Source organism: Urocitellus parryii, chromosome 15 (assembly GCF_045843805.1).
Source record: "Urocitellus parryii isolate mUroPar1 chromosome 15, mUroPar1.hap1, whole genome shotgun sequence".
Taxonomy (NCBI): domain Eukaryota; kingdom Metazoa; phylum Chordata; class Mammalia; order Rodentia; family Sciuridae; genus Urocitellus; species Urocitellus parryii.
The window spans coordinates 21,074,670-21,095,542 of record NC_135545.1 but is presented as its reverse complement, the minus strand read 5'-3'; the positions used below and the strand labels follow the sequence as shown (position 1 = coordinate 21,095,542).

General features: G+C 36.3%; 1 protein-coding gene across 2 annotated transcripts in view; it reads left to right on the top strand.

Annotated features, from left to right (window-relative positions):
* The first annotated feature begins 4,143 nt into the window (after window positions 1-4,143).
* Uri1 (URI1 prefoldin like chaperone) overlaps window positions 4,144-20,873 on the top strand; it is a 67,485-nt gene continuing 50,755 nt past the window's right edge. The window contains exon 1 of one of the 2 annotated variants that reach the window (XM_026391231.2): window positions 4,144-4,574. In XM_026391231.2, coding sequence (XP_026247016.2) covers window positions 4,476-4,574 — 99 coding nt within the window. In that variant the 5' untranslated portion in view covers window positions 4,144-4,475. The remainder of the gene's footprint in view (window positions 4,575-20,873) is intronic. The other variant, XM_077793138.1, reaches the window with a different exon arrangement.

Below are 20,873 nucleotides of genomic sequence, written 5' to 3'. Positions count from 1 at the left end.
AGCAGTTCAGTGACCTGACACAATTTTCGTAGATATCTGGTTCCACAATGGTATTCTTTCCATTTAAATCTTCTGGTAGATGTTGTTATGGGAAGCCAGAGAAGGATGAAATCAAGACAGAGGTTTTTCCACAGTCTTTCAAGGAAATGGCTAGACCAATCAAATGCACAAGCCCAAGTTTTTGGAGGATATGGATCTTATTGCCTACCTTGACATCACTCAGGCACACTAAGAACACCATTCCTACAGCTCCATGGTAGGGCTGGGGCTGAAGAATGGCATGATCTACATCTTATTCTACTGTTCTATTAGCAACAATTAGCAGACTCTTTCTTGATCAGGTATTCCACTGGCTGTTTATAAGTGTCTGATGACAATTCCAGAGTTTCAAAATAGTTGATTCTGAGTATTTGTTGTTCCCAGCTAATGACTTTTTTTTTTAAATAAAGAGAGGAAGAATTTTTTTTTAATTTTTTTTTTTTTTTAGTTTTCGGTGGACATCTTTTCTTTTATTTTTATGTGGTGCTGAGGATTGAACCCAGGGCCCCTGCGCATGCCAGGCGAGAATGCTACCGCTTGAGCCACATCCCCAGCTAATGACTTTTTAATGAATAGAATGATCCTTTAGAGTTTCCTGCTGCGCCTTTTTTTTTTTTTTTGCACAGTCGCTTTCAGTTGAATTTCTATCACTATAATCTGAGAGGTAATAAAATCTACGCCTAGTGCTTAGTGCTATGGATTTTACAGTTTTGAGGAAGATTTCATCTCTACCCTTTGGGGGAGAGATTGACACATACAGAAAAAAAAAACAACCCACATAGTTAAGGAATAAAGTGATCAATCTTATCCAAAAGGATGTTGAGGGGACCATTTTCTTTTGACATCGGGAGTAAGAATGAATCTTTGGCAAAATTTTCAGCATTTCCTCGAAGGTCTGTGGCTCTCCATGAGTCAAAGATCCATAAATAGGGTTGGTGCTAGTCTTGGTCATCTCTTTCACTCATGCCCAGCAGGGGGCCTGCTACTTGGAAGGGGGTCAACAAATGTTTTCTGGAATTAGCTTTTTTATTTATTATTATTAAAGATGTTTTGGGGTAGCTGACTTCCCCTGGGTAACTGATTATTATTTGAAGGATTCTAGAAGACTAAAGCCATTATCTGTGGGCTAAAAAGCTTCCTCACACCAAAGGAAACAAATCAAGAACGTGAACAGAGAGCCTACAGAATGGGAAAAAGAATCTTTGCTACCTGTACCTTAGATACAGCATTAATTTCCAGGATATATAAATAACTCAAAAAACCTTAACACTAAAAAAAAAAAAAAATCAATAAATGTGCAAAGGATATATAAATAACTCTGCTGAGAGCCATAGCTGAGTCAGAATGATGCATGGCATTTTTGCCAGAACAGAGTGGTTGAGAGGTGACGCCAGCAAGCCATTGAGATGCTGATGGTTATGTTAAGCTGTGTATTCAATTACATATTAGACCCCTGCTATCCGCCTCGGCCTGCTACTTTGGAGTTCTCGAGGGGATTCCCGGAGAGTTCCCATTGGTTGGGGAAGTGCCGGAGGAGGGATTTTCTGGAGGAGGGATTTCCAGTTGATGTGGTGTGTTCCTGGAGGAGCTGCATGGTGTTCGGGGGAATTCCCGGGGAGCGTGTGTGGAGTGTGCTGGTGGAGTTCAGAAATAAAGTTTGTTCCTGCTTCAATGGCTCGTGATTTGTGCCCAGCCAGACTGCGGCATAACTCAAAAAACTTAACACCAAATAACCCAATCAATAAATGGGCAAAGAATCTGAACAGAGGCTTCACAGAAGAAGATACACAACTGGCCTACAAACATAAAAAAATGTGCAACATCTCCAGCAATTAGGGAAATGCAAATTAAAACTTCACTGAGATTTCATCTCATTTCAGTCAGAATGGCAATTATTAAGAACTCAATAATAAATGTTGGTGAGGATGTGGGGGAAAAGGTCCACTCATACACTGCTGGTGGGTCTACAAATTGGAGAAACCACTTTGGAAAGCAGTATGAAGATTCCTCAGAAAACTTGAAATGGAACCACCATTTGGTTTGACCCAGTTATCCCACTCCTTGGTTTATACCATCATCAAATCAGCATACCATAGTGACCTGGCCACATCAATGTTTACAGTAGCTCAATTCACAATAGCTAAACTATGGAACCAACCTAGGTGCCTTTGAACAGATGAATGGATAAAGAAAATGTGGTATATATACACAATGGAATATTCCTTAGCCTTAAAGAAGAATGAAATTATGGCATTTGCTGGTAAATGGATGGAACTGGAGACTGTCATGCTAAGTGAAATAAGCCAGACCAAAAAAACCAAAAACCAAAAACCAAACAACAACAACAACAACAACAAAAACCCCAAAGGCTGAATGTTCTCTCTAATATGTGGATGCTAACATACAGCAAGTGCAATGACCCTGTGGGAGTAATCAGTCTGGCATGTCTGAAGAAACATGGTATGGAGGCTTGCAAGGGGATGGGGAAGGTCAGATAACGCAAAATTCCATCAGGCTATCTGGATTTGATTCCAGTTGCAGTGGGAAGCCATGGAATGCTCTAACCCTGAGCATGATGTGATCTGATTACTTTAAAAGCTCACTCAGGCTATCGAGCAGAGACTAGATTGGGTGTGTGTGAATCAGATTGTCTTTGGCTGTTAGTGATAGTAAACTGCCTTGCTCAGCCAGAAGTCCAGCGGTAATGCAGACTTTAGAGTTGATTGATTCATCCCTGAATCAAATTCTGATATAATCAGGGACTCAGGTTCTGTTTCTCAGTTTTGCTGGCTAAAGACAACTTCATTCTGTGTTTTGGCCTTTTCTAGGTGGTCCAGGAGAGCTGTATGAAACACGCAGGGCTACTTGTTTTATATTTCTTAGCCAAGGAATATATTCTTTACAGAAGAACTTTCCAAATAATTAGGAAGCATTTTCTCTGGAAACCTTTGTTTGTGTGATGTCACACACCCATTCCTGAATCAACCACTTCCAAGGAAAATGCATTACCCTTCCCCTGAAGCTAGGGGTGGGTCAGCTTCTCACAGACACAGGGCTGTGTGATATACAGTTTAGCACCTCAAAGTAGAGTGGTAGGGTGAGCCCCTGCCCATGTCCATTATTGGAGCTAGTTTAAATAGAAGCAGGGATTCCTGGAAATAGCTACTAAGGTAGTTGAGGATGGAGAGATAATGGTGGTTCCGGAAGCACTTTTTAGAGTGGTTTTATTCTCACCATGCTTCAGAGGTAAGGATGGTTGGTCGTGCAGAGGGGAAGACACAGGAATTAACACTTCCCCCAAATTGTCCTTGCTTTTTTCTCTGAAGCAAAGGGAAAAAGGTTGGAACTGGACTTGGGAGCTGGCCAGAAGAGAGAGAAGAGCAGGAGCAAGTACACACATCAGCTTGCAAACGCTGTATGCACCTCCCAGCCTTTTCCCATTTTACAACGCTGAAGGAACAGGACCCATCACTACTGTTAGGGATCACAGCGGGATTAGGACAAGGTCAGTTCCATTCAGTAAGGTTAATCGGAGGCCTACTGTGTACAGAGGCTGTACATAGAGTTAGAGGAGCAATAGGGCACTGTAGTTTTAAAATAAAAGGAAAAGTTCAGGCAAAGCTACTCTTGAAAAAAATCTCTTTACTAGTCCGTATATGGTAACTGTAATATTAGTGTAGCAGCTTAATATACATGAGGAAAAATTCTAATGTGTACAGGAATTAATGCATATGCAAAATATAATTGTATATTTTAATTCATTAAAAAGACACAGGAAAGAGTTGAATTTACTAAAATTAAATGTTCTTGTGAAACAGCTTCAGTGAAACGAATTAAGCTCCTTCAGCCAGATGCAGCGCTGAACCACTGGGGCGCGGGGTGCGGGGGACACCAAGCTGTAAAAGGCTTGTAGCTCTGAATACTGAGCCCGGACCTCCTAGAATGTAAGCTTGTCAAGGGCTGCAAACCCAGCGTAGTCTCAGATGGGGCCAGCGAGCGCCGCGCGCCTCCGTACCACGTGCACTGAGGGGCGGGGCCTGCGTGGGGGTGCGCGTTCGCTTCCCAGCGTGCCGCGCGGGGCGGGGCGAGGGGCGGGGCCTGCGGGGGAGGTGCGGAGGAGGCGCGGCCGCCACGGGACGCCTGGCTGGGCCCGGCCACCTAAGAGTCGCCTTCCGCTCTCGGCTGCGGGCCTGCTGCTCCCAGCCCGCGGCGGCGGCGTTAGCGGGCGGCATGCGTGTGTGAGATGCGGCCGCGGGCAGTCCGGACGCGAGCAGCGGCCCCCGCGGCAGCGGCGAAGACAAGCGCGGCCTCCTCAGCGGCGGGCGCGCAGTGCATGAAGGCGAGCACGAGGGCTCTGGGCAGCAGCCGGCCACGCCGCCTCCATAAACACTTGTTTAGGACTCGTTCGCCCCGCTGAGGCCCCCGGTGCCCCTTTCATGGAGGCCCCGTCCGACTCCGAATCCCACTCTTCGGCCTCGGCCGCAGCGCCGTTGCGTGCCCCGGAGGTGGCGCGGCTCCGCGAGGAGCAGGAAAAGGTAACAGGCCGCGCTCCGGCCCCGGCCCTTGCCCCGTGCTTCCGCCTGTCGCCGCGGTCTCGGGAGGTGCCCGCGCCCTGCAGGTGCCCCGGTCTGGGTTCCGGGGGCTGGGGGCCGAGTCATCCAGCCGGCCTGTTCTGGCCCTTTTTGGGCCGCAACCCCTTGAGCAGGGCTCAGCTCTCTCCTGAGCCTGCACGCGAGAGGAGCACTGGCTCTAGGCCTTGAGATAAGTGTTGGGAGAAACTTTTGTCACGTGCGTTTGTTGTCTTTTGTCTGGAGCCCTTTGACCTTCGAGCAGCGGGGTGGGATAGGATGGAGGGATGTGACAGTCTCTTTAGCTTGTACCTAAAACTGAGTTTTTGAGTTGAATGTGTGCAAAGAGTTCGTAGGAATATTTTTTAGGGGCGGGGGGAACACTGTAAATGGAAGTGTTAACCTGTCTCTTTTTAGATTGTTATTATCTAAATGTTGCCAAAATGTATTCTCTTTGTTGCTCATTATTTGATTACACGTAGAAGTTTCACTATGTTTGTTTTTGTATGCTTCTTGAGCAGTCTCAGTTTGGGTGGTTTAGTATTTGACAAAATAGAATGCCATTTTGTTAAATTTTAATTTGATTCGTATGATAAATGAGTTTTAAATTATCAGGAAAGGAGAAAGTTTTGTATTTTTTTTCTTTTATTTTAATGTGGTTTTTTTTTTTTTTTTTTTTTTTTTTGTAGTTGTAGATGGACAGCATGCCTTTGTTTTATTTGTTTTTGTATGCGGTGCTAAGGATCGAACCCAGTGCTTCACACGTGTTTGGCAAGTGCTCTACAACTGAGTCACAACCCCAACCCAAGTTTTGTATTTTCTATTTTTTGATTTTCTGTATTAAAAAGTTTACCCGATTAATTTTATCGTTAAATCTGAAAATTTCTTGTGAGTTCTGAGGTATTTCAGGTTGATTCTGCCACCTGAAGTGTCTTGAAATTTTTGCTTTGAAAAGCAATATTTATGTAAAATGCCCCATGTCATTATTGTGAGAGAGTATCATGGATTGTAAAGGGTTAGGAAGTTGCTTCAAAACTATGAAGACTTGAGAATCTTTTAATAAGGATCAGCACACCTTTTTTCTATGGCATTTCTGAATAAAAATGACTACTTATATAGATAAATATACTCAGTTACCTAGGTGGGGTTTTTCATAGAACCTTATTCCTGCTTTGTTTGGAAACCACCTGTTGGGCTAAACTGGAAATCATTCCTATTTTTTTTTTTTTTTTTTGCATTAGATTTCCTTTTGGAGGCCATTTTTTTCTAATACCATATACCACTGTTGGGTTTTAAACTTGGTGACTTCAAGATAGGGGGAGGGTGAAAAATTCACCTACTTTAGTGTGTTTAAATTACAGGACATCAAAGCATCTTAATTTTTTAAAAGAGAAAAATTGGAAAGAAAGAAAGAACTCTTCATGAAACTTTGTTCTTTTTTGTCAAATTGTTTATATTTTTTGTTCTTTCAAAACAGACCCTTAGAAGTTGGTGTTTTATTGCCTTTGACTTGTAGTGGAATTACTTTTGCCTCAAGTGTGTGTATAATGCTGACTAATATGTTTTCTCTCATTTGGCATCTTAAAACATATATTTTTGATTTTATTCTGATGTTAGTGTGACTGAAATAGGAAGGATACTTTTCAAGGGATGCTCTGAACAGCTTGCTGGTATTGTATCCAGTTACATTTTGAGAAAAGCAACTGCCTTTGCAGTTACAGTCTAGTGGGAAAGGAATTCAGTGGACATTAACCATGTTACCAAATTATTTGTTTTGTTAAGGTTTATTTGAAACATTAAATAAGTCTGCATGTCTGTCATGGGTATGTAAATTGATTCTCAGTTCATGATAAAACCCCTTACTGAATAGACTACATTTACTTAATAGAAGGATCTGTATCAATGGACAGGAGACCCTATCATCCCAGAAAATATTTTGGATAGCTAACTATGCTTTAATTATAGTTTAGTACAGGAAGGTTTTACCTAGTAAGTAGTGAATTAAATTTTTTTGTGAGGGACTTTATTCAGGCTTTAGAATCAACCCATATTTATGTTTTATTTATTTTTTTGATAGTGCTGGGAACAAAATCCAGGGCCTCATATTCTAAGCAAGTTCTCTACTACTGAGTTACATCTCCAGCTCCCAAGTCAACCCAGTTTTACATTAGACACTAGTATTAGAGAAACAGGGTGAAATTTTGAATGTAAAAGAGAAAATGTCATAATAGCTTTATATTAGTGTGACACTTAGTACTCCTTTAGATAAGTCAGATATGGCTTACGTCTTGGCCTTTCCCTATGTGGGTTCCATGAGAGAAAATTATGGATGACTATATTTTCATGTTTTTTTCTAGGATAATAAAAGGGAGGATAATATAATAAGTTAATTATACATTGGAGGTACATAAAATGGTCATAAGTTACTCTGGGAATCTTGGTTAAGAAGGCCTGCTGAATAATGTGGGTGAAATGTTGCTCCAAAGTTTTTTTTTTTTTTTTTTTAAATTCCCCTAAGGAGTATAAGAAGTTTTACCTATTTGTCCCTTGTTTATTCACTTAAGCCATTGAATGAAAATGATAAGAAATCAAGAAATTGGCAGTCTGAGGAAAAGAATATATAAGGGACATCGTTTTCACTTTGACTTACAGAAGCATAGCTGAATCATTTCCCAGAATCCCCCCCCTCCCTTTTTTTTTTTTGTTAGTTAAAGATTTGGCTTATACTTTTTCTTGATCTAGCAAAGAGACATTTAAGAAAAATTCTCAGGAGCTTTGTTTAGAATAATGAAAAAACTACAAATCTAGCATTAGGGGATTGGTTAAATAAATCATGATATATATAATGAGCTATTATGCAGGCATTAAAAACTGTAGAATAGTATGTACAGTATGGTTCCAATTACATGTACATAAATATTCACTTTATTTAGGAAAACACCATTGTTTTAAAAGCACAATTATTGGGCTGGGGATGTGGCTCAAGCAGTAGCGAGCTCGTCTGGCATGTGTGCGGCCGGGTTCTATCCTCAGCACCACATACAAAGATGTTGTGTCGGCCAAAAACCAAAAAATAAATATTAAAAATTCTCCCTCTCTCTCTCTCTCTCTCTCTCTCTCTCTCTCTCTCAAAAAACAAAAACAAAAACAATTATTTACTCAAAAGTTTGTGAAGTTGGATGAGATTGTAGTTTTTAAATAAAGTTTATGTCAATAAAACTTAGTTGTTATGCAAACTGGGATGTTATATCTTTAATTGCTGAAAAATGACTCTTGGCTGGTTTAAACCCCAGTTAGATAGGTTTATTTCTCAGATACTCCAGAGCTGGTACGTATAATTTATTCAGACATCCTCCAGTTGTTTTCCAAAGGTTTTAATTCTCTGACTGAAAAAAAAAGGAGGAAAACCGACATCAACTTTTTAAACTGGATGTCTTTTTTTTTTTTTTTTTAAATCGGTAGTAATAAAATATTTGGGAGAAAAATGTAAGCTACTTGGGGACCCTGTGTAGATTGTGACTGATGTAGGACTCATGTGGAATATCTTCGGCGGTTCTAGGTTTCCTTGTACTAAGATCTTGTTAAATCTGATTCTGTCTTAGAAATGCATTATGTTCAAATTTGGGTTTCTGGCTAAAGGGGATATTTCTGGGAGAGTATATATCTTCAAATGCTATCATCTTTTATTAATGAAACTACTGAGATTTTACTGTAATATGAAAAAAGGTGGTACAAAGTATGGTTTTCATAGGTTTATTTGTAGGATAATAGTTAAGATAGGCAAATTCATTAGGATAATTTATTATTGAGTGCCTTATGTAATTCTCACTTGGAATTTTCATGTGGATTATATTTTCCTGATGATAGAGCCTTAGAGAATTAATGCATTAGAAGTAATTAATTAGAAGTAAATATTAAAATAGAATAAATAGAAGTAAATATTTTAAAATTTTCCGCAAGTGGAACAGCTAATTTTAATTATTGGAGGATTTTCATATTTGTCATGATAAACTAAGATTAAGGAATGGTCAGCCTTGAACTCCATATAGCAGCTGTTATTCTCTCTAAGCCTGGAATCCAAGTCATAGAATTTATGCAGCAAGTATTTATTGAGTGTCTACTGTATGCCATGCATGTTCTGCTGAGTGTGCAGTAATGAAAAAAATAGAAAAAGTTTTTGCTTTCATGGAAATTGCGATAATGGTGAAGACATGCAGTAGGCACATTTGAAAATATCTGGTGATGGATGCTAAAAAAGGCCAGGATTAAAAAAAAAAAAAAAAGGGAAGGTAAGGGAATTATAGGGAATGCCTCTTATGTAAGTAGTCAGGGAGGACATGTCTGTTACAGTTTGAGCAGAAACCCTACAATAACTGGAGAATTAGCTTGTTGGATGTATGAAGGACATTTTGAAGAAGAGTTTTCTCGTTAGTGTGAGCAGATCAGAATGAGTCAGTGTGAGAGCAGCAGCAACAGATCATTTGTTAAGAGTTTTTTTTGTGTGTGTGAGACAAGAAGCCATTGGAATGTGTTTTGAGCCTGATCTTAAATTACAAATATCCATTTGTCTACTTAGGAAGGGATAAGATTGCATTATATGGAGTGGATTTTATCTGTGCCAGATATTGTGATATAGGTGTTTACGTATTTAGTGTTAGAAAACTTCATTACCACTCCTATTTTTCAGTCAGGCAGTTGGGTTGTTTTGTAGTTTTTGCCTGGAACTTTCTCCTGGGCTGTTTATGTTTTTAGTTCTACTTATTATGTTGTTTTCCAAAGTGGTTATTACCAGTTTACACTTCTGCCAGCATGGTGAAAGGTCCAGCTACTTCATATCCTTAATACCATTTGCTATTGACTTTTGTAAATACATGCTAGCCTTTCTAGTATTGACTAATGAGGTTGACCACCTTTTCAAGTGTTTGTCTATTTGGATTTTAATTTTTTTTCTTTCATAAAAATACCTGCAAATCTCTTTGCTCATTTTATTTTGGGATGTTTGCCATATTCTAGTTGTCATATTCATATCCTCCTGCTTCAACCTCCCGAGTCACTGGGATTACAGGGGTGTGCCACCATGTCTGGCAATTCCTTATAATTCTTTATACATTTTTTGATAAGTGATTTTTTTCTGTTATGAATTGTAAATTTCTCCCCTAGTCTGAGGCTTGAGTTTCTTTCGATGAACTAGAATTCTTAATTTTAATAATAATTTCCTTTATGGTTGGTGGAATTTCTTTCTTTTTTTGAAGTGTTTACATTGTAATCTTTGTCATAATTACATGACTTTATGTGTGGATTTGTTTCTTGACTGTTCTATTGACTTGTCAATTCTGGCAACAAACCTATGACTTTAAAGTTATATTGATAATATTATCTTAATCTATTCCAGTCCGTATGCTTTTTGTTTCTTTTTCTTGTCTTAAGAAATAATTAGTCTCTCTAATGCAAGATTTAATAGAAGTGATAGTAGGTGCTGAGTAAACTTTCACAAATTCATTATTAAATAGGATGTCTTCTGTGGGTGTTTTTTGCATTTACTTTTTATCAGATTAAGAAAAAGTATCGCAGATTGTTAAAGAATTTTATGAATGGGTGTGGAATTTTAGAAAATACTTTTTTCTAAGTTAAATAATTGTAGGTGATTTATTTGAGTGTTTGATTTTTTTTATCTATTTCATTTTTAGACAGGCAAAGTATGTTTGCTTGTATAGCTTAAGGTCCATTTCATTTTGCAAGTAGGTGAGTTTTAAGAACTCACTACTTGTGAGTTATATTTTGTTTTAGAACAATTTATTGTTAGTACTCAGTATCATGCCAGTCATGAGCCATGATGAAAGAGTGTCAGTTTTTTGAAAGTTAATAAACATAATAGTATTCTAAGGATGGGGGCATTTTCATTGTGTTAGCGTACCCCAAATTGGAACAAAAAATAAGAATGGTTCTAAAATGGTGGAGGGAAAGAGGGAAGGAGGTGTAAGAAATCTGTGCTTTAATCATAATTGCTTGATTTTGTTTTTCCACTTAATATTTTCAGTTTGGATTTAAAAAACATTTTAGCTAGTATTATCTGCTTTGCCATCTCCAGATTAGTAAATCTCAGTCTTCTTAGTCTATCAAAGGGCAGTTGTGCCCCACCCCCTTAAACTACAACTGTTTATTTTGAAAAAATTACCCAACTATGGAAAATTTGATATGTGTAATGAACACTTTTTGTTTAGAGTCGTCAACTAATATTTTATTCCATTTGCTTTTTTAAAAATTGTTTTTGGTAGTTACAGATGGACAGAATGCCTTTTTAAAAAATTTGTTTATTTTTATGGGGTGCTAAGGATCGAACCCAGTGCCTCACACATGCTAGGCAAGCACTCTGCCACTGAGCTATAACTGTAGCCCCCTATTTGCTTTTTTCCCTTCTCTATATTTCTTTTTTCTTGCCATGCTATTTGAAAATTGCAGGTATCAAAATTCTTAACACTTAAAAGCAGATATCATTTTAGAACATTCTATAAAACTGTAGTATATTTTTTCAGGCTCAAGAAATTAACATTGACATCTAACAAATTAAAATTTCCTCAGTTTTTCTAAAATTGCCCTTTATAACTCTTCTTTTGATTCAAGATTCAAAGGTCATAATTGCATTTGGCTATATTATCTCTTGAATTTATCCATATTATTTTTCATCTAAAATAATCCTCCTGCTGACTTATTTTCTATGAAATTGTCTGTTTTGAAAGGGTCAGGTCTATTTTCTTATAGAATGCCCCACAATTTGGAGATATCTAATGAATATAATCACAAGGAAATGAAGTTAATCATTTTTGGCAAAAATACTACATAGGTGATGATGACTTCCCATTGCATCACATTAGGAGATACATGTAAGATTAATGTTCTTGGAGGATAGTAGAATGAATCAGACGTTATTATCCTATGTGCATATGTGACTACAGGACCAGTGTGATTCTATATCATATACAACCAGAAGAATGAAAAGTTAATACTTCATTTATGTATGATTTGTCAAAATGCATTTTACTGTCAATGTGTAACTGGTTAGAACAAATAAAAATTACCAAAAAGATTAATGTTCTCTTTTCTGTCAAAAGTAAACCTGTAGTCTGAGTTTCTTAACATGTAACAAAATTGTGTTTGCTGTAATCTAGAATTTAAATTTCATAGTGTGTAGTGCTGTAATCTAGAACTTAAATTTCATAGTGTGGAGCTGTTTTTAAGTCTCAAAACAATGTGGTTGGTTAAAATAGCTCCACCTCCCCCACATATCTCCCTTTGTCCTTAGTCTTCCAGTCATCATACCTGTAGTGTACTAGGCAGTCCAGTCGTAACTATAGCCCTTCCCCTCTCCAATTTTAAATTAATCAATTATATAGCTTATGACCCGGAACTCCTTCTATCAGAGTAAGGGGCAGTGCTGCATTGGGGATTAAAAACCTGGGCAGACTTCCTGCCCAGTGTGTTTGCTTGCCAGATTCTTTTTGGTAGCATCCCTTCTGCAGAAGTAAAGTTTACCTTGTCAAGTAGCTTTTGAACATGTGTCTGATTTCTTGTGACACATATTTCTAGCATGCATATTGTCACTTTATCTTATTATTAATGTTCCTAAAAACTTGTATTTGGAGATAATTTACCAGGTGTTATCCTGTGTGAGGAATAAAAGTGCTTATCCTTGTGTAAGGGATAAGTATCTTAAATGGTAGTTATACTAGAAGGCCATAAATTTTCTATTCCTGAACAGTCTTCTAAAACATGGATGATCCTTGCCTACCTCAGCTATTAAATTGGTGTTTGCAAGTCATTTTGTAGCCATCTACATTTATTAGCTGGCATTTTTCTGTAAGGAAAGGCCTTGTAGTACTTCCTCTACCTTATAGTATCACTATAGATTCATATCTAGATATATAATATAATGTATTATAATTTCTGTCATTATTCCTTTTGATGTTCACATTGTCCCAAATTTGGCAAATGGAGTACCTGTGAGCAAGCTCAAGCATGCATTTTTTTCATATGTTCATTCATTCTTTGATCATTACATTGCCTCTTTCTTTTTTCAGTACTGGGGATTGAACCCTGGGATGCTACACCACTGAGCTACACTCCTAGCCTCTTTTATTTTTTATTTTCAGGTTGGGTTTCACTAAATAGTCTGGAACTGTGATACTCTTTCCTCAGCCTTCTGAGTAACTGGGTTGACAGGTGTACATCACCGTTCCACCATGCCCATTACTCTGCCTTTTGGTACAAGATATTTCAGGCTTACCCTGTAGTTTCCCTGCCCCAGTTATGAAATGAACTGTTTCTTCAAAGAGCCCTCATTCTTTTAAATGAGAATTACCTAGAAACTAAGGTCTAGATCCATGTATGGCTAATTGCTATTGGGGTGTTATTGCATCAAAGCTCTTTGAGTGGACAGCCCTAAGGAAATGTATTAATATTTGGTATACCAGGAGAAATAATTATATATTTTTTATATCTAAGTTTTTACAAATACATAAAACCAAAAATATAGATATCAAAGATAGTTTTATTTGAAAGTTTACTATAGGCATTTAAACATAGCAGTTCTCTTTCAGTTCAGTAAATTTTGGTATACAAAAGTCATAAGAGACTTAAGAATACTGCCACATGTCATTTTAGAAAAAGGGATGGTCCATATTCTTGGTGCAAGTTATTGTATGATAAAGTCCTTCCTGTTGAATGGCTCATTGGATTTCCTTTTTGTTCTTACACGTGTTAGTTTTTACTCAATGATTCTTTTCCCCCCTCCCTCATTCAAGTGAATCTGTCTTTATTCAACATTCACTATATTCAGATGTGTTTAGTTCTTCCATTGGAATAGTCTTTTTTAAGACTTACAGTGATACACAGATAAATCCTTTTACAATTCCTTCTTTCAAAACCCATTTGCAGTATCTTCAGGGTTTTTTACCCTAGTTTCTGATCTTCAGAAGCTTGAAAAACTTGTAGGAGTAGAAAAAGAAATAAAATTTAGAGATCTTTTATTACAGTAATTTTATTTATTGTGAAAAATATATATGAAGTAAAATTTGCCATTTTAATCATTTTTAAGCATACACATAAGTAATATTGATTACATTTGCATTTATGCAGTTGTCATTCTTATTTCCAAAACTTTTATCACTCTAAACTGAAACTCTCTAACCATAAATGGTAACCCTCCCATTTTCTACCCCTCATCCTTGGCCCAATTCCTGGTAACTACTAGTCTACGTTATGTGAATTTGTACATTCTAGCCTATTTCATATAAATGAAATCATATAATATTTGCTCTTTTGCCTTTGACTTATTTTTCTTGGCGTAATGTTTTCCAGGTTCAACCATGTATTAGAACCTTGTTCCTTTTTATGACTGAAAAATATTCCATTGTGTGTGTATATATATAAAATTTAGTTGTGTGTGTGTGTGTGTGTGTGTGTGTAGTACATTTTGTTTGTATATTCATATGTTGTTTAGTACATGGGTTGTTTCTAACTTTTGGTTATTGTGAATACTGCTGCTGTGAACATTGCTGTGTAATAATCTGTTTGTGTCCCTGTTTTCAGTTCTTTGCGGTATAGCTAGGAGCAGAATTGCTGAGTCATATGGAAACTATTTAAAGTTTTGAAGGACTTGCCAACTGTTTTCAACAGTGAGGACACAATTTTACATTTCCATCAGCAATGTATGAAGGTTCTAGTTTTTCCATATTTTTGTCAACACAACACCTATTTTCCATGTTCATTCATTCTTTGATCATTACCTTTCTTATTATGACTATCCTAATAGGTATGAGGGATTACCTTATTATAGTTTTGGTTGCTATTTTCCTAATGACTAAGGTTGTTGCTCATCTTTTCATGTGCTTATGAGCCATTTATATTTGCATTTGGAGAAATTTTCATTCAAATCCTTTGCCCATTTTTTAATTGGTTTGGCATTTTGTTGAGTTGTAGGAGTTCTCTATGTCTGGATATTAAATTCTTATTTGTAATTTACAAACATTTCCTTCCTCAGAGTTCTCTTTCTTAATAATGTCCTTTGATGTACAAAAGTTTCTAATTTTTTTTTTTAAGAGAGAGTGAGAATTTTTTTTTCAATGTTTATTTTAGTTCTTGGCGGACACAACATCTTTGTATGTGGTGCTGAGGATCGAACCCGGGCCGCACGCCAGGCGAGCCCACTACCGCTTGAGCCACATCCCCAGCCCCCAAAGTTTCTAATTTTGATGAAATCCAGTTTATCTTTTTTTTTTATTGCTCATGGTTTTGGTGTCAGATTCTAAGATTTCATTGTCAAATCCAAGGTCTCAGAGATGTTTTATTCCAAGAATTTTATGGTTTTATCTCTTATATTTAGGTCATTGATTCACTTTGAGTTAATTTTCATATATTGCTCATTATTGAATTTAATAAAATTCATTCAAAGTATTGTCATCTGAAGACTTATAATCTGAAACTTAATTTATACTGTGATTTTCACCATTGTCATTAGTGTCTTGTTGGGCTATTCAGTATGGTTTTTACTAACCACATAATGTCTTTTCCACTTGAATTTTAATTCAAATAGTTAAAATTCAGTAGAATTTAAAAATTCATTTTCTTAGTCACTGTAGCCATATTTCAAGTGCCCATTAGCCATATTTGATGATTAACTACTGTTTACTTGGACAATGTTGATATTGAAGATTTCCTATCAAAGAAATTACTGTTGAGCAGTACTGGGTAAAAATGCTATTGTTTCCAAAAAAGCAAATAACCCAATCAATAAATTGGCCAAGGACTTGAACAGAAACTTCTCAAAAGAGGATATACAATTAATTAACAAATACATGAAAAAATGCTTACCATCTCTAGCAATCAGAGAAATGCAAATTAAAACTACTCTAAGATACCATCTCACTCCAATAAGAATGGCAGCCATTATGAAGTCAAACAACAATAAGTGCTGGCGAGGATGTGGGGGAAAAAGTTACACTCATACATTGCTGGTGGGACTGCAAATTGGTGCAGCCAATTTGGAAAGCATTATGGAGATTCCTTGGAAAGCTGGGAATGGAACCACCATTTGACCCAGCTATTCCCCTTCTCGGACTATACCCAAAAGACCTAAAAAGAGCATACACAGGGACACAGCCACATCAGTGTTTATAGCAGCACAATTTACAATAGCTAGATTGTGGAACCAACCTAGAGCTCTTCAATAGATGAATGGATTAAAAAATGAGGCATTTATACACAATGGAATATTACTCAGCACTAAAAAATAACAAGATCATGGCATTTGCAGGCAAATGGTTGGCATTAGAGCATATTATGCTAAGTGAAGTTAGCCAATCCCTAAAAAACAAATGCCGAATGTCTTCTCTGATATAAGGGGGGTGATTCAAAATGGGATAGAGAGGAAGAACATGAGAAGAAGACTACCACTAAATAAGGAAGAGAGGTGGGAGGGAAAAAGAGGGAGAAGGAGAGTTTCACAGAAGATGGAAGGAGAACCTCATTGTTATACAGAATACATATATGATGTTGTGATGAGAAAAAAAAAGTGTGTCACATTAGATTGGATAGAGAGAAAAGATGGGAGAGGAGGGGAGGAGTAGGGAGGATAGGAAGGGCAGCAGAATAGAATAGACAATATGATTGATGTATGTACATTCCATGTATGTATTATTTGTCAAAATACATTCTGCTGTCATGTATGACTAAAAAAATAAAAATAATTCGTATGGTAAAAAAATGCTATTTTTTAAAATTTATATTGTTTAATGGTTGTGAAGTGTTTTCCTCTGTCACTTTTCTTCTCTTTGCTTTTATGGGCAGAAAATGAAAAATTCTGAATTCTCAACTATATTTATTAAAAACCAAGTAGACTATAAAGATGGTCTCTCCAGTCTTGTATTTTCTTGAGAGATGCATTGCTTTGTAGAATGCAATAAGAAAATTAAAGGATGATGCTTTACTGTTGATTACTTTATCCTTCTAGATAATTTCATAATTCCATTTTTTTTCTGTATTTTTTGGAGGGGTACTAGGAGTTGAATCCTGGGGTGCATAATCACTGAGCCACATATCTAGGCCCTCTTTTTTCCCCTCGTATGTTATTTTGAGATAGGGTCTTGCTAAGTTGCTAAAGCAGGCTTTGAATTTCTAATCTTCCTGCCTCAGATTCTGGAGCTGCTGGGATTACTGGTGTGCCCCACTGTTCCGGTTCATTTTCTTATTATTTACTTCTTTTTTAAACTTAGGAATAATTGATTATGAAATAATTACTGGGGGGGGGTGATGAAATATAGCAAGATGCAAGAAAAATATAATTACTAGTATCTTAGTCTGTGTTGTTATAACAAAATACTTGAGGCTGGGAAACTTAAACAGATTTATTTGGCTCATGATTCTCATGACTGGGAGTCAAAATAGTGTGGTGCCAGTGTCTAGTCTTGACTGGGGCCCGTTGACTTCATCATAATATGGCAGAGAAGCAGGAAGCAAACTGGCTGTATAAAAAAGATACCAAGATGTGGAATGGCCTTACACGATAGCATTAAACCATTCATGAAGGTGGAATCCCCATACCTTAATCATTTTCTTAAGCTGTATTACCTCTTAAAGGTTCCATCACCTCAACTCTGCCACATTAGGGGCCCAGCTGTCAGTACATGAAACTTTAGGGATCAACCATATTCAATCCATAGCAGTTAGGTTCTGATAGTGTCTTAGACTTATAAAGAGATTCAGTGTATTCATATTTTAACTGCAAAAATAAAATTTTATTCTTTTTTATTAGTGAAATATTTTTTTCTTTATTCCTTGGAAGACCTCTAAGAATGAATAAAGGTTATGAAATATTTTGAACTGCTCAAAAAACTTTGAGAAAGAAACTAAAAAACTAAAATTGGGTTCAGTGGATTCGGATTATATATATCCTAATAAATTGAATTCTGATTCATTACCACAAAAATCTTCCTCAGTGAAAAACTTGGTTCTCAATAGCATGTATTTTATTCATTTGCTATTTTATAATCTACACAAAAATAGTTCCAGGATACCTACATTAATGCTACTGCCAACAACAAAACTTTATTAAGTAAAAGGTCAAGATTTCTTTGCAGTTTTGCTTTTCCAGAATTAACTTTTTAGGAGTGTAGCTTTTAATCCCAAAAGTTACTTGAATTTTTTTTTATGCAGTTATAACTTGAATTTGCTATACAGTTTCTGTATGTGTTGAATTTTAGTATTTATCTTTTTCACTTAATTTTGTGTAATATATAAGATGTTTATATGGTTCAAAATCACAACTATATAAAAATTATACTGAGGTAATTCATTCCCATCCCTGCTCTTACATTCCCCTAGAGATTTTTTTTTTTTGCTTATTTCTGGTTTATTCTTTGTGTTTTCTCTTTAAAAATAAATAAATCCATTTGTTTTCCTTACCCCACACCCCTATTACACAAAACGTTGCATCTATTTTACCTCTTATTAAATGACATACCTGGGAATTACTTTCTTACCCCCTTTTGTACTTGTATACTATTCCATTGTATGGGTAACCATCACATATTCAGCTTTTATCTTACTGATGGGCATTTGGAGGTTTTTCAGCCTCTTGAAATAGTACAAATCATGCCTCATTCAATTACTTTATGCTTATATTGTTTCTCATTTATGGAATGACTTCAAGTGAATTCCTAAAGGCAAGATTATTGGGTCAAAGGGTAAATTAGTTTAGCTTTATCCCTATTTATAATCACCTCTCAAAGAACTGCTACCCTTAGTTTAATTCATAGTATTAAGTAAATAGAGGTAAGAGAAATGGAAGAATATAATATCCAAAAGCTAGGGAGCTTGCCTTGCATGCACAAGGCCCTGGGTTCAATAAAAACAAAAACAAAACAATAACAACAAACAAAACAACAATAAAAGTTAGGGAGCAAATTTCCCTTGATTGGCTTTTTTTCTGTGGACTCTCATTTTCCAAATTATCATTTCTTACCTGGAGGCAGTAATTACTGGCTTGTTTTGGTGGTTCCACAATTATTTCTTTTCTACTTATTTTTCATAGTACTCTTTAGGAATGGGACTAGGAGTGTAGCTCGATTGTAGAGCACCTCCTTAACTTGTATTAAGCCTGATGTACAATCTTCAGCATTACCCCCCCCCCCAAGAAAGAATGTAAATTGAATTATGTGATTTTGTAACTGTCCTGCTTGTAATCTTTTGAGAACTTCTCATTGTACCTAGTATCATTAAAATGTGCTTTGAGACCCTTATATTGCCTGATTTGTCTCTTTCTAGTTTTTTTTTTTAATCATCTTGCCACTTATTCACTTATTTGCTCTACCTTAAGATAATGATCTAGTTGGGGTGCAGTGTTTCTTTTAAAACTTTTTTTTTTAAAGTGGATAGTAGAATAGAATACTCCCATTAACTTGTGAACTTATACTTGATTTCTTAATTTTATAAATAGTGTAGTGTTACTGTAAATAAGTGAATACTTTTTAAAAAAATAGTACATATTGCATATATAGCATATATGTGTGTGTGTAATTAATATATATATAAATTAGTTGGACACAATACCTTTATTTTATTTATTTATTTTTTTGGATGGTGCTGAGGATTGAACCCAGTGCCCCACACATGCTAGGCAAGCTCTCTACCACTGAGCCACATCCTAGTCCCAAAATGGGTACTTTTAAAGAGGAGGGGAAAAGAAAGACAAAACTAAGTTATATGCCAGATACTATCCTAAATCTGGAAATATGTGGGGTATCTTTTCTACCCTCAAGAAACTTGACTTGTAAATGAAACATATTAATAGGAAACAATATAGTGTGATAATTGTTCTCCTCCTAATTCTTTGCTTCTCAATCTTTTATGAACTAGTTTCTGCATTCATCTTTTTTCATTGAAATTACTCTACCTAAGGTTATTATCCTCTTTCTTGTGAAACTTTCTATACTCTTTTGCATTTCTGCCTTTTTTTGACCTCTGAAATTTGCTCCCAGGTAAATTCTTCTCTAGGAGCTTTTATAATTTTGCTTTTTTTCTGGTTCTCCTACATTTGTATCTGATTTGACTTATTCTCTTTAATTTCTTCCTTAAGTGTTTTAATAATTCCTGTATTTCCATCATTGGTTGTCAACTCTTCTTACTCTACATGTCCTCATATACTCCATTGTGCCCATGGCTCTTGCTTGTTGGGCAAGTTTTCTTGGATAGTCCACAGGTAGCTCCATCTCTTGAACTAAAATTTGCCATCTTTTTCCCTAATCTACTTGTTATACATTCTGATCCCAATCCAGGGCAACATTCAAACCAGAATAGTGTCCATCTCTTCTTGCTGTGGTCTGAAAGTTTGTGTATAATTCCTCACCACATGCTATTTATATGTTGAAATCTATTCACCAATATTATAGTGTTATATGGTAGGGTCTTTGGGAGAGGATTAGGTTATGAGGGCAGGGATCTCAATAATGGGATCAGAGCACTTGTCAAAGAGGCCCAGGGAGCTGCCTTGCCCCTATCATCATATGAATATACAAAAAAAGTGCCATTTATGAACCACCAGACATTGAGTTTCTTGATACTCCGATCTTAGATTTCGCCTTCAGAATTGTAAGAAATACGTTTTTTTTTTTCCATTGTAAACCACACATTTCATGGTATTCTATTAAATCATCCTGAATGGACTAAGAATATAACACCACTAATTTTCTTTTTCTCTTTTAAAATATTTTTTTAGTTGTTAATGGACCTTTATTTTATTTTATATGAAGTACTGAGAATTGAACCAGGTGCCTCACACATGCTAGGCAAGCATTCTACCACTGAGCCACAACCCCAGCCCCCACTAATTTTTTTTTGTCATTTCTACTTATATAATCTGTATATTCCGTCTTAAGGATCACCATCTTAATTTGGACTCTACTTGAAAAATAATATGCCAGAAGTTTCAGTAAATATTACTATGTTGCTAGTCTTTTTAATTGTAAGCATCCTGGTGTTACCTCATTGTGCTTTTTATTTTGCAATTCTAATCTGTAAGCTTGTATCTATTTATTTAGATATTAAATCATCTCATTTATTACTTAGTTGCAGTTTACTCATTTTGCCATGTTTTCCATTTGTCACAATTTTTATCTTTTATGTTAGTAATTACTTTTTAAAAACTGGGCATTAATCCCCAGTACCACATCAACTGAGTTACATCCCCGATCCTTTTTATTTTTTATTTCAAGACAG